We start from the raw sequence: 13975 nt of genomic DNA, 5'->3' as shown, positions 1-13975 counted from the left end.
GTTACCAAAACATGTTAAGAAAAGGTGGGAGAGTAGTTGTCTAGGACAAGAGTCGGATGAGTGTCCTTTTCTAACTGTAATAGCAACACATAAGAATAACAGATGCACCCCCGATGTCAAATTTTGCAACATAACAGAAGTACCTCCATCGATTGAGTGATTTACCCTCAATGGGTACTGCTAAGGCTATTCATAGCAATTGCACGCTGCAAAATGTGAATTCTATTTTAAGGAAAGTTCTCTCACGAAACTTTAAAGTTGGAAGACCTTTTAAGTAAAAGGATCATAATGATAAATCAACACGCAAAAGAAGAGGACTCCAACAGCCGTTTAGACATACAAAGAATGCTACGAACATCAAAAGCAAAGCATTTGCACACTTAAATAAGAAGTACTAGTAATAAGAGACCAAACCTCCTCGGGTATTAAGCGATCCGCTTCTTCGGGGGAAACCTCCTTGGTCAACTGTTCGAGGACATGTCCCAAAACCTTGAGAGTCGCTAAAACCTTTTTCCTTTGGACAGTCTTACGCTCCAATCTATTTTAAGAATAAATAGAAACATAGCATGTCAACCAACTAAAATAAAATCTCAGCAAAAGGACAAATTGATAATCTTTTATACGGTAAGTGATCTTATTAATAATAGAAAAATCTGCCGTGCACCAGCAGTTACAAATGGACAATTTTTTTCTAAGATCTACTAAAAAACTAGTCAAATGGGTCCAAACACAAGTAAGTTGCACTCAGTATTATCAAAAGCGAAAAGCGCAAAAAAGCTCTAAGGCAGCTGGGCTTTAAGCGCTTTAGTGTGGGCTTTAATGAAAAAAGGCGAAACGGTGCAAAAATACAATTATATTTATGTTTAGTCCAAGAATAATAATAAGCACGAATAACAAATATATGGACAAAAAAATTGTAAAAACATTATGATAAAGTGAAATATCAATCATCTAGTGTCACCTCTTCAAGAGAGGAGGCTCATTGGCAAGGAAAAGTATGTCTTAGAGCCTTGATTATGACGACACTGAAGGCACATAAAGTGAGGCAAAGCGCTCAACATGTTTTGAGCCTCGCTTCCGGGCTTAAGCGCGCCTTTGACAACACTGATTGCACTCTTGGCCCCAGTCCCCCCACCTCCGTATCTAAAACGAGTTTGAATCAGTCCATATTCTTGGCAATTACTTCTACCTGAAAAGTCCATTCAAGGAGGACTATGACCTCCCATGAAACACTTATTATGGGAAGGGGTCATTCGGGCCTACCTAAATAGATACTATGTTACATATGGATCCCTACATCGTTACATTCCATTTAGGATTAGGAATATGCGTAACCGGACCTGCTTCCCCCGAGGGAACTGGACATGATAATTTTTAATCATCCAGCCCGAGCAAGAATAAAAAGAACCAAATGAATCCATATATCCATATAAAATATATATACATATATGGTACCTGTATTTACACATACACATATATGATACAGGAATGGTTCAATGTAAGAAAAACTTGACTGCATTCTTTTTTACGGAGTTGCAACTAAGAATTCTATTCTTACAAGTAAATACGCAAGACCCAAGTAGGCTTACAAATCAGATCATGATATGATCAAGTGATTTCCACACTGGTTGAGGGAATGGTTTGTTGAGCTAACTTTCAGGGCAAGTTAGGTCTCGCGTCCATTTCCTTAACATGGTAGTCAAACCCATCCTCATTCCTGTCAAGCTCCAAATATTCAGCCGGGGGCTGTGAGGGGGTGTTTAGTTTCTCACATTGGTTGAGGGAATGGATTGTTCTTTTTTATTGTCTAGGGTAATCCTCACCTCATGAACTAGCTTTTGAGGTTGAGTGAAACCCGGTGTTCATTTTCCCAACACAATCCACACTCAGTATCCTCTCAAATAGAACATGAGAAAAGATTGGAAGCGTGCACTTTGCAATTTTTCTTCAGAGAATTGAAGAGTAATAGCTCACGCTAAGAGAACTAATAAGAACAGTGCTTACTCATGGAAAAAATTCCAAAAAAGTCAACAGATGAGAGATGAACAGTTACTAAGAGATCGGCAATCAAAAATTTAATAAAGTCAAGTAGCTCCCTATTACGACTCAGAAATGAAACAGAGATCAGAAATCTCATAACACACATTACTTAGTAGACCATTCAGGCTTTATGGTAATGGTACCTAGACTAATCAGCCTTGTATATGTCCAACATGTATGTGTCATTACCATTGTATGAGGATTCTGTTCCTTTATAGGGGCAGAGTAAAGACCATGTACTATCTTTCAATAATCCAGGTCATTGACAAAGTAACCAAGACAGAGATACACAATAATGATGCACAAAAAAAGGCTTCGACGACAATTAACAGAGATAAATGTAGTTAATTGATTTCATATTCTATGCTGACTAACTCTAATTCACACTTGCAAATGCATTAATGATGGATTCAAATACAGAGCCCTAGAAAAAGAAGTCTGACTCTGACATAACAAATATTCTACTAACTTAAAGCATTAGAGATGGGATAAACAAAGCCGCCCACGATCAGCCCAAAACATCAGAAAAAGAAAGTTTGACACTGACATAACAAATTAAGGCACACTTTAAGCATTAGATGAGGGCCACCTAAGAAGGAAAATTATAAATAGGGGGAAGGTGAAACAGAGATCCTTTTGGTTTGACCAGACAGGAGAAAGAGAGATCCGTGTACTTCTATCACGCCTTCTTTATTCTTCATTGAGTATGGACAGACTACAGAAGGTGAAGGGAAACTATCACGTCTCGCAAGCTAAAATATGTTCCATTGTTTTCCAACCTAGAGCATCAAATACTATTTATGGAAAACAGAAATTTCATTTCCAAAGCAAGAAGAGATGCAATTCTAAGCAGATATGATGTCATAGCAAACAATAAAGTTAAAAATGTAATTCTGACCGCCATGCAAGAAGTAAAACACAATCACGGAGGTCTTCTAGAGATAACAACAGCTAAATAAAAGAAAGCTGTGAGTAACTTCACTTACTCTCCCAGATTACCACTGAAGACACCAGATTCCCTCAATTTCAGTTCTTCCTCTCGTAACTTATCCACGTTATGCCTTTCTCTGTATTGTTTGTAGAATTCTTGTAAGACAGTAATGTCCTGGCTTCTATCAATCGTCCCATCCTCCCGTTTCGCTAGCTTTTGCTATAAGATCAGGCAAGAGAAGGGAAGGAAATCAGAACTGCACCACTATCCAAATAACTGTAAACACACCATAAAACATGTAAAAATTCAACTGTCGGAACTAATTTACAATGCATCAGCTAAGTGGAGTTCCTGCACGTCTCTAGGATTAGAAGTCCTGACACCAAAAATTATACAATATATAAAATGAAAGAAATAGAGAATTGTCCAAAACTCCAAAGTTACCTGATACTCACCAAAATCAGTGAAATCTATCCAAATAGTGATAATGCCACTCAGAAGGACCAAACATTTCATATATCCAACACAAGAAATATTTGAATACTTCGTGAAAATCCCCTTTTTCCTATTCCTATAACAAAGTTATCCATATCATGAGTACACTAAAGAAAGTCACACACATACCTTGATTACAGACATCAAACCAGTCTTGAACTGCAAAACACCCCTCCCCTCACTGTTAGGATCCAAATTTTGAGCCAAAGAATAGGCATGCTCACATACTGCAGCAAATTCAGCAAAGTGCCAACAGAGAGGCAAGTTCATTAGTCCAAGCAGCAGAAGACTGAATATCAGCTTTCTAAATCAATCAATCAATCAACTATGTCTAAATCCAAATTTAGATAAGGTCAATTATATTAACCCTTTAAACCATTCCACCCTATTCATGTTTCAAAAATCCGAGAATTCGTCATATTTAGACAATTCTTACATTGGTTGACGGCCAAGCAACCACAAACCTCTTTTATCTGTGTTTGGGACCCTCCTATGCTTTGTGAAGCTCACATAGACTGAGTTTGCATATAGCTTTTCAAGAAAACGAAAAAAGGATCTAAAGAAGTAAAACCAGGACAAATCTAACGTCAAAAATCTAGGCACAAACACCACCATAGAATCAAGAGGAAGAATTCTCCAAAAGATTTGTGGATACCCTTCGAATGATGGGTATGAACATATGCAAAGTGGGAGCAGATGATCACTGTTGTGCAACCAGATGAACCAGCAAAATATACAAGTGGAGCAAAAGAGATAAAAACAAAATAAAATGCATATGGTACTTAAAAGTCTAAGACAGAATGGGATAAAACTCTAGTGGGCTACAGGAAACAGATTATGGATGTAAACAAATTATACTTGGAATAGAGACGCCAGAAGGTCGGCAAAGTATGAATCAAAGAAATTGTAGTGTGTTATTTATGATAGGAGATAATGCGGGTAAAATAGGTGCAGAGAGCGACTGCTTATTTCCTGATAATTGTTTGTTAGTCTATGTTTGATTGGTCGTGCACAAGTTCACAACTCTTTACATTTTAGAAATAAAATAATCTCCTTATTTTTATAAGAAATAGCTTTTGACCAAGATACTCGAAGAAAAAAGTATCCACAAAATATAGTCGTAAATTTTTTGGATTCAGTTCCAATAAAGGGCATATGATCAAACTAAAGAAGAATCCAATGCTTTCTTACAAGAAAAGGAGAAATTGATAGATGAGGTAGATCAATATACAAAAACAAATACAGAGGAAAGTCACATCAATCAAAGCAAAGCCCTTCAGTCTCTTTGATTCAACTTGAAATATCATGAAATAGGTGTTCTTTTTAACACCGAAAAAGAGGAATAAAAAGGCCACTCAATCCCAAACGCCAGAATGGAGTTAGGAGTGCCATGAAAACGCCCTTTATTCACATACACCATAGGAAACACATCATTTTTTTTTATGACATGGGAACCCGCAGCCGCTACCCTTCGGGTGCGCACAGGGTAAACCCAGCTCCTGTACAATAGCTCGCAAACCACACAGGAGAGGTAACCCGCACTAGGCAAGCCCGGTGTGACGAGCTCGACCCAGAAGGCAAATCCCCTGCTGTCGTAGGCAGGAGGTTTCGAACCTGAGACCTCCATTATGGAAGCCCCATGCTCAACCAACTAAGCCACCCTTGCGGGTCACCATAGGAAACACATTGAATGACCTAAAATTTTACAATTCCTTCAGCAACCAAAACCCAAATGGTTTCTTCGTTTTCTAAAATGAGGAACTGAGACCCCAAAGTTACCATCAAACATATATACAATGTGATGGCAGAAACATTTAGTCCTAATTACTTTGAAGCTTCTCATGCCACATTTCGCTATATCTTTAATGCATGCCAAGATAACTGACAAAACTATAACTATAAATTACAAATTCTACTGAAAAAGACAGTTCAAGCTGTCATAATTCAATGCCATTACAAAAGAGAGAATCTCGATCATGTCCCCCACCCCAAAAAAAAAAAAAACTTAGATATTATAAATTAAAAGTTCCGGATATTTCTATTTTATTTTAACAGAGCAACTTAGAAATGAGCTCAGCACATATTTGTGTGCCAAGCATGAAAAGTCAATAAGGCTCGTGAGAAGAGATCACTTACAAACTCTGGACACATTAGGGGCCTCATCTTGAATCTCATCCGCAGCTCTTAGAATGTCATCTATATCCCTGTTATTCGCAAGCGAAGACGGGACATTCGCAGAAATCCCTCCTGTCGGTCTCCCAGCAGCAGCCCTGTGTCCACGTAGTGCTGCTCGCACCAACCGTTCCCACAAATCTTCCACTTGAGACATCTCCTACAAAAGATCAAAAGATAATCAACTAGGAAACCATTGGTACCAGTGGAAATCACAGCTGGAAAAATACAAAGAACAAATTCTAGCATACCACAGTGCAAAAAGAAAAGGAACTGAGTAAAAACTCCAACATCTAATATTTCAAATATTAAATTCAGTAGCAATTTAACACCCAAAATAATGAAAAACAATGAACTCCATCATCGAAATGTTTGTTACTGGAAATCAATTTGCCTTGTCCAGCAACTAGAGAATGAAAAGCTCAAATAAAATACTACTGCTTTCGTTTCAATTTGTTTGTCTTACTTTCCTTTTTAGTTTGTTTCAAAAAGAATGCCTCTTTTCTTTTTTGGAAACTCTTTAATGGCCAAATTGAGCATTAAAATGAAATTAAATTCAAAAATTAACTCTAACGAAGTAAAATATTACTAACATTTTACGAACAAATTGCAAAAATCCATGAAATTAAACGGTAAAAAGCAACTGGAAGAAGTAAAAATTGCGCACTAAAATGAAATTAAATTCAAAAATTTACTCTAGCGAAGTAAAATATTAACATTTTACAAACAAATTGCAAAAATTAAACAACGTAAAAGCTCTATAGCTCTAAATCACATTAGAACAAACAAATGACCAAATTGCGCATTTAAAATGAAATTAAATTCAAAAATCTACTCTAACGAAGTAAAATATAAACAAATTGCAAAAAGTACGTATGATACACGAACGTAAATCGGTGAAATTAAACAACGTAAAAACGGTGAAATCGTACAAAATGAAGGCTTACCGAATAGGAGATCTCGGCGTGAAAGTTGACGGAGATTAATTTGGAGGTGAAAAGGAAATGAAAGATAATTTGAAGGGTTAATTGTGTAAAGAGAGAGAGATTTGTGGGGTTGAATTTGAAATGGAATTGAAACTGAGAAGAAATTGCATTACAGGGAATATAGGAGGAGATTGAAAAGAAGAAGAAAGGAGATTGACCGGTTAATTACCGGGTATAGCCGGTGGGTTTTACCGAGTCTCGAAACGTTTTCTTTATTTGGAAATAAACGTATTTTGGGATACTTTTTGGGACCTTAGTGATTAAGGAGCTGCTTTTATTCTTTTTTGTCATAAATCATTGTTTTTGTTTTTAATCAAAATATAAGGTAGTACATAGGTGTATACACACCTCTTATACATTTTTATACATTCATATACATAATGTATCTGTCTTGTATGAAAGTGTAATATTATATAATAGTAATACATAGGTGTATACACATCTCTTATACATTTTGATACACCGATATACATAATGTATCCGTCTTGTGTGAAAGTGCAATTCTTATTCAAAATCAGTCCAGATTTATGTTAATACCCACTTATACAATATTGTATAATTGTGTATAAATATGTATAAGTGCGTATTTTCATATATAATATTGTATAATTATATCTTTTAGTGTATATACGTACATATTATACACCTTCCAACACCTATATACATAATGTACCTGACTTTTGTATTTATGTGTATAACACTCTATGATTAAAATTAAAATGCAAGAGAACATATATATGAAAGAGATTTGAAGATTGATATGATTTCTTTCACTTCTGTCTATCTTTCATAGGACATGAGTGGTTCTATTTATAGGAAAACTAATTTAGTAATACATTTGGTGATCACCAACTAAAAGATAACTTACATTTGGTGATCACCAACTAAAAGATAACTTACTTTGGTGATCACTAACTAAAAAATAACTTACTTTGGTGATCACTAAAGTACTTGAATTATACATGGAATTTCATTATTAAATATTATTTACAACACTCCCCCTTGAATGTCCATTAATAGATAATGTGCCTCGTTAAAACCTTATTAGGAAAAAACCTGTGGGAAAAAATCCTAGTGAAGGAAAAAGAGTACACATATCTAGTAATACGCTTTGATAGCTGCCTCATTAAAAATCTTACCAGGAAAACCCAATTGGGACAAAACCTTGGTTAAGGGAAAAAGAGTGCAGAGCGTATTTTACTCCTCCTGACAAAGACCAGAATTAAGATGTCGGAGTCTTCACATTCTAATCTTGAATAACATCTTCTCAAGAGTTGAAGTTGGCAAAGATGTGGTGAACTAATCTGCAAGATTATCAATATCACATTCTTCTGGAAATCATGTACTTCAATCTTGTATACAAACGTATCCTATGTCGATGTTGGTAGTGTCTTTTTTATCAGATATGTCAAATGATCATTTGACGAACTGGTTGATGATCTGCATCTTCATTCCTTAGATAGAGTTGCATCATCGCCATATAGTATTGTTGTAGTCACACTAAGTACATTCTTGACTTACTTTTATAAATTATTTGATGTTATCATTCTATGGTTTGACTGTCATGTATAATAACATGGTTTGACAGTAATCCTTCATGAAAAGCGATAACATATATGGATCGAACTCTTATGTCGATCAGATGAATGCCCTGTATATCAAAAACACTTGACAATATTTGTTAGGATTAACACTTTCATGTCATACTTTCATTAGTAGTATGCAATTGATCTTATTTCAATATCTCTATATAGGAGTAAATTATATCATGCTCGTAATTATAGCAAGATATATAAGTACATCAATTGCATAAAGATATGGTAATTCAGGACCAATTCATTTTTCTTATTTCAACTTCTTTCAGTAGATAATGTACTGATTTTGTAAACTCTTCAAGAGCTCCAATAATATTCATATGAAAGGTTCTGACTATCATAAAGAGACAAGGGTAAACATAGTATATTTGTACCATTCGTCAATGAATATACATTAAGGTCATTTCAGTACATCAACCTAGATTCATTTAATCCATTTAAGGATTATAAACAAGTTTCCCAAGAATTTGTATATGCTTCAGGCATTTTGAATCCTTCAGAAATTTTCATATAAATTTTGTCAAGTAAGCCATATAGGTTATGACAACTTCTATCAGTATAAATTGTGACATCTTCTGATATTTGGACTACAGGTCCAATCGCTTACCGAGATGCATCATTTCACTTGCTAATTATTTCTACGTCAGCATGCTTTAAGAGACGTAAAATTCAGATCCTCACTATCTTATACAATATGGCGCGCCATATCGTATCAAAGATATCGTCGATGAGATATCATCGCGTATCGGTTCGCAATTCAACATAACTTACTGAGATCTTATCACTTCATTATTTTCAAGTACCTGAGCCTCTCATAAGGTTTATGAAGTGTTATGTCATAGCTCTTCAAGAGCACATTGCCTTCTTATTATGATCATTTGCTCCTCCCCTTTTCAAGGATTATTATATTTGGAACCGATTGGTTTACCATGCTCCATGCATGTTGTAGACTCTGTCCTTCAGGGACATTAGAAGCATTTTGCAGATGAAATATTAAATAGTTGGGTCAGCAAATGCTTCCAGCATTTGACTTGAATTATCTAAGGATCATACTGATAATAATTAACATCATATTTCTTAGTTGCTTATTCTCTCCCCCTTATTTTAGTGACATATGTCCACATTTTTTTTTTGGGAAAATCCATTTGTGCGCATCATGGTATATCCATTAATCATATGTCACACATCAAACACTGTCAGATGGAAATATCTAGTTCCTGACCCTAAACCAAATATGAGGGGAGAAGTTATCAAAATTTATTGATCTGAAGCATACAACTGCTGTTGTATACAATATATCATATTTCAGACCAACATCTGAAGCTCTGTTCTCATAAGCAATGGTTTAGCTGTATTATGGAGGCATCTAATGCCAAACCAGCATTATCAAGATGAATTGTCTTGATTACATGTTCTGAAAATTGTGCTTCTAACTCAATTATTTGAGCAAGCAACTTCATAAATGTCAAACTGCAGGTTGACAATAAATGTACATGTGACCATCTCATAGATGTATCTATTTAGGACATCACATTGCAGGTGAAGGGCCCACATTCACCTTTTATATTTTTCAAAATTTCGGGGACGCAGTCCAACATTAGCTGGTGTAATCAACTTATCATGAGAACAAGCAACACAAACAAATTCTCGAAGAATCTTCTAGTTCTTCAATATGTTTTTAATATTCAATTAGCACATCAGATTTAAATCAGGACGATCAAAATGGTTTTGTTAGCTGATAAAATTATCTGTACCCGTAAACTTCAAGTTTACCATGACGAGTGCTATTTATTTTAATAAACTTCTGGTTTACTATTGCATGAGATTGTATATCAATAAACTTCTGGTTTATCGTGGCATGTGATCTCATCATGCTCGGGTAACATTTTACATGTGTATTTCTTACCCGTAGTAACTTGAAGATATTTAATATTCCGATCATTTGTAGTCTCAATATGATAACCATTTTTATTATTAGTAAACTTTAGGTCTACTACAGTGTTCCGATCGTACCAATTACGATCTACGATGAATGGTATTATCATATATAACTTCTTCAAGAGACTTTAATTTATTTATCATAATCAGATATTATTTGGAGACTGCTAGTGTCATGATACTTGTAAATAAATAATTAGCTCTTCTGGAGCCTTTGTCATTAATTTCTATTACCAAATATTTCTTAAATACTTCTGGTACCGTGAAAGCACATCTAGACACTACTGGTGTCACGAAATAAACATTGAATTCTAAACTTCAATATTTCAAACTTCTCCTTCAGGGAGATTCATCATTAACTGAATATTTTGTATCTAAGCGTTGTAGAAACGTGATTTTTGACCCTCTCCGGGATGTTTCACCTTCTAGTATCTAAATTTTCCTTTTAATATAGTTTGGACATTTTATTTGGTTTAGTAGGTCTTATTTGAATATTCGAAAATCACAAAAATAAAGTCACCTTTTTAGGATATATGTTTAGTTTCCTTTTTTTTTTTTACTTAGTACAAAAAGCCACAAATATGTTATCTATTTTTGGTTTAATTTCCAAGTTAAAAGTTTTAATAAATAAATATAGAGTAAGTACATATTTTATCTTGCTATTCTAATTTAGTAGTAGTATATTTTATATTCTCACTTGTTAATTGTATGTCATTTCACCACTCAATTTTAATACCGCATCCACACACACACATATATCACATGCACCCTTTTATGTATTTTTTCTTAAAATAACAGCAAAACAATAAAAAAACAAAAATGCCTTTTTTCATTTAAAAAGGGAAGAAGAGAAAACCCTTTTCAAGGTCATTACCCAAAGCCTCTTTCATGTACCTATGCACAACATATATAAAGACTATGACCTAAATCATAGCAACGACACCCTACACCACCAAGACCTAAAACCTACACAATCACACATATCGCTGCACCCTACTTTTGGACTCCATTTTTCAGCTCCTCAACGAGCACAGCTGCAATATTGTTTTCGTGAATCATCATCCTCCAAAGTCCAAACGTACCAGCTCTGCCAAAAAAAAAAAAAAAACCAGTGGCTTCATCACCCTTAAACTCCCACGAGAACCAGCTAAAAACAGCCATGTGAACGTCACTTTCACTGTTCCCTTTCTTCATTTTTGTTCACCATGTAAACCACCCAAAAACAACACCGTAGGCACCATGAAGCTCATTAATAAACCATCGTAGGCTCATTCTCAAAGCTTCGGTTGTTGTCGAGTTTGTAACGGTCCAGTCGAGTATCATCGAGTTAACTCCATAGCTGTTTTCGGTCCATGCGTTTTGCCAATTTTCATTTCTGCTGACCGAAGGTCATTGTTGCTGTATCAAGTCTGGTTTGGAGATAGATTATACATTGAATAAGTTCAATCAAAGGTCCATTTTTATCTCATTTTCATTGCTTTAAAATTTGAATAAGTGTTTGTTCATATATTGTGCTTTTATTCTATCGTTATTTCCTTGCTTTTGTTTGGCTTAATGGTGTGATTAGCTTGCTATATATGTGAGCTTATACACTTCTCTTTACAAGAAATAGATTTTATTTTTTTGTTAGATTTAGACCAAAAGTTTTGGGAATGTTTTTTTAGTTTTCATGGATGTTGGGTCTTGTTCGTGTTTAAAAGTTTGGAATTGCTCCTTATTCAACTTGTGTTCGATTAATTGAAGGTATATATTTGTCTACAAAGATCCATTTCTTGCCTCTAATTTAATTTATTAGCTCACTGTTAATCAGAGTTAGAGGGAAATAGTCAATGTTCAGATTCATGTTTTTCAATTTAGATGTTGTTTGAATTTAATTGAAGCCACCCAATATTTAAGGCTCATTAATTTAATTATTAAATGTGAGATGAGCGAGATGGGTTCCGAATTTATTCAAAACCCGTTGTCAAAGAGTGTAAAAAAAGAATGATTAAAAAAATGATAAAAGAAAAGCGTCTCAAATTTAAGAGACAAATAATTGCTTCTAACGGTAGACTCTTTAGGCGCGTCTAATAATAACTGCATTGATCATGTGGACAGACCCGTTCCTTGGTTAAATGCATATAATCAAAGAAAAAGTCATGTGGACCATCCCGTTCCTTGACACTCTAAATAATAACTGTGTTGACCATGTGGACAGACCCGTTTCTTGGTTAAATGCATAGAATCAAAGAAAAGTCATGTAGACCATCCCGTTCCTTGACACTCTAATAATAATTGTGTTGACCATATGGACGTTCCCGTTTCTTGGTTAAATGCATATAATCAAAGAAATGTCATGTGGTCATCCTGTTTCTTGACACTCTAATAATAATTGTGTTGACCATGTGGACAGACATGTTTCCTTGGTTAAATGCATATAAATTAAAGAAAAGTCATATGTGTCACCCCGCTCCTTGACACTCTAATATAATGAAGGACTTTGCGTGCATACACGCTCCTAAGTTTAAACAATTAAAACACGTTTTATCCAAGAATTAATTGTAACCAAGTATAAGCCGATAAAAGCGACCGTGCTAGAACCACGGGACTCGGGGAATGCCTAACACCTTCTCCCCGGTCAACAGAATTCCTTACCCGGTCTTTTGTTTTCGCAGATCAAAAATAAAGAGTCATTTCCTTTTGATTAGGGATTCAATAAGGTGACTTGGAACACCATAACTCAATTCCAAGTGACGACTCTGTAAATAAATAATCCCTATTCAAAACCGTCACTTCAAATGGAAAAACCCTTAAATCAATAAAAATCTCGTGCGCATTCTACGCGCGGGGCCCGAAAAAAGGGTGTGACAAGCGTCAACCACATAATAATCACATCCTTCATAAAGAGATACATTAATTGTTATTTCCTTCAAGGAAATCAATAACAACTAGCCATAATGTATCAATGTGGTTATAGTAGAAAGCATTTTACTCTGCTTCCTTTTTCTTTACAATGATACGTTAATAAAATTATTCAAGATGTTTCTACGTACGACAGGTACATGTTGCTATGTCTTAATTTCATACCACAAAAATAACATGTACATTCCTTGTATTTTATCTCTCCAGGAGATAAGTTGTGGTATTTGTTCATTCACTTCAAGGAACGAAACCTGATTATTTAAATGTGCTTGAAATACGACGCTCATCAATAGCTCGTTACTGCTCAAACACAAGAAGACATTACTTCAGAGCATTTCTCAGATATTTCGCTAATTCTTTCTGCTTCAGGAGTAAAGTTTCAGAGTTTTACTGCTTCAAGAGTAAAGTTTCAAGTTTTACCACTTCGGGAATAAAGCTTAAAGTTTTACTACTTCGGGAGTAAAGTTTAAAGGTTTACTACTTCGAGAGTAAATTTCAGAATTCTACTACTTTGGGAGTAGATTTCAGAGTTGTACTACTTCGAGAGTATAATTCAAAGCCTTACTACTTCAGGAGTAAAATTCATAGTCTTACTACTTCTGGAGTAGAATTCAGAGTCTTACTATTTTGTGTGTAGAGCTCAAAGTTCTACTACTTCGGAAGTAGAGTTCAAATTTTGCTACTCGAGGAGCAAATCTATGAGTTTAGTACTTCAGGAGTAAAACATATAATATTCAGAATATTTCTTCTCAATTATTCTACCTCTTTTGGAGACGAATCATGATATTTTCACAATCAAATGCACTTTTATATTTATAGGCTTTACTACATATTATCACATTCACTTCAGGGAATGGATCTATATTTATAACTTATATCAAAAGTTCCCATTCTTCAGAAATAGAACACAATCATCT

At 34.9% G+C, this 13975-nt stretch overlaps 1 protein-coding gene across 1 annotated transcript in view; it reads right to left on the bottom strand.

Annotated features, from left to right (window-relative positions):
- Nucleotides 1-6774, bottom strand: part of LOC132626008 (callose synthase 9) — a 40753-nt gene extending 33979 nt beyond the window's left edge. Inside the window, exons 1-5 of the mRNA XM_060340710.1 lie at nucleotides 6586-6774; nucleotides 5603-5798; nucleotides 3596-3693; nucleotides 3027-3190; nucleotides 415-538 (exon numbers count right to left, since the gene is read on the bottom strand). Coding sequence (XP_060196693.1) covers nucleotides 415-538; nucleotides 3027-3190; nucleotides 3596-3693; nucleotides 5603-5795 — 579 coding nt within the window. The 5' untranslated portion in view covers nucleotides 5796-5798; nucleotides 6586-6774. The remainder of the gene's footprint in view (nucleotides 1-414; nucleotides 539-3026; nucleotides 3191-3595; nucleotides 3694-5602; nucleotides 5799-6585) is intronic.
- Between the last annotated feature and the right edge of the window lie 7201 nt (nucleotides 6775-13975).

This window comes from Lycium barbarum, chromosome 2, assembly GCF_019175385.1.
Source record: "Lycium barbarum isolate Lr01 chromosome 2, ASM1917538v2, whole genome shotgun sequence".
NCBI lineage: Eukaryota > Viridiplantae > Streptophyta > Magnoliopsida > Solanales > Solanaceae > Lycium > Lycium barbarum.
The sequence above is the reverse complement of the archived record's forward strand: the minus strand, read 5'-3'. Positions and strand labels throughout refer to the sequence as shown.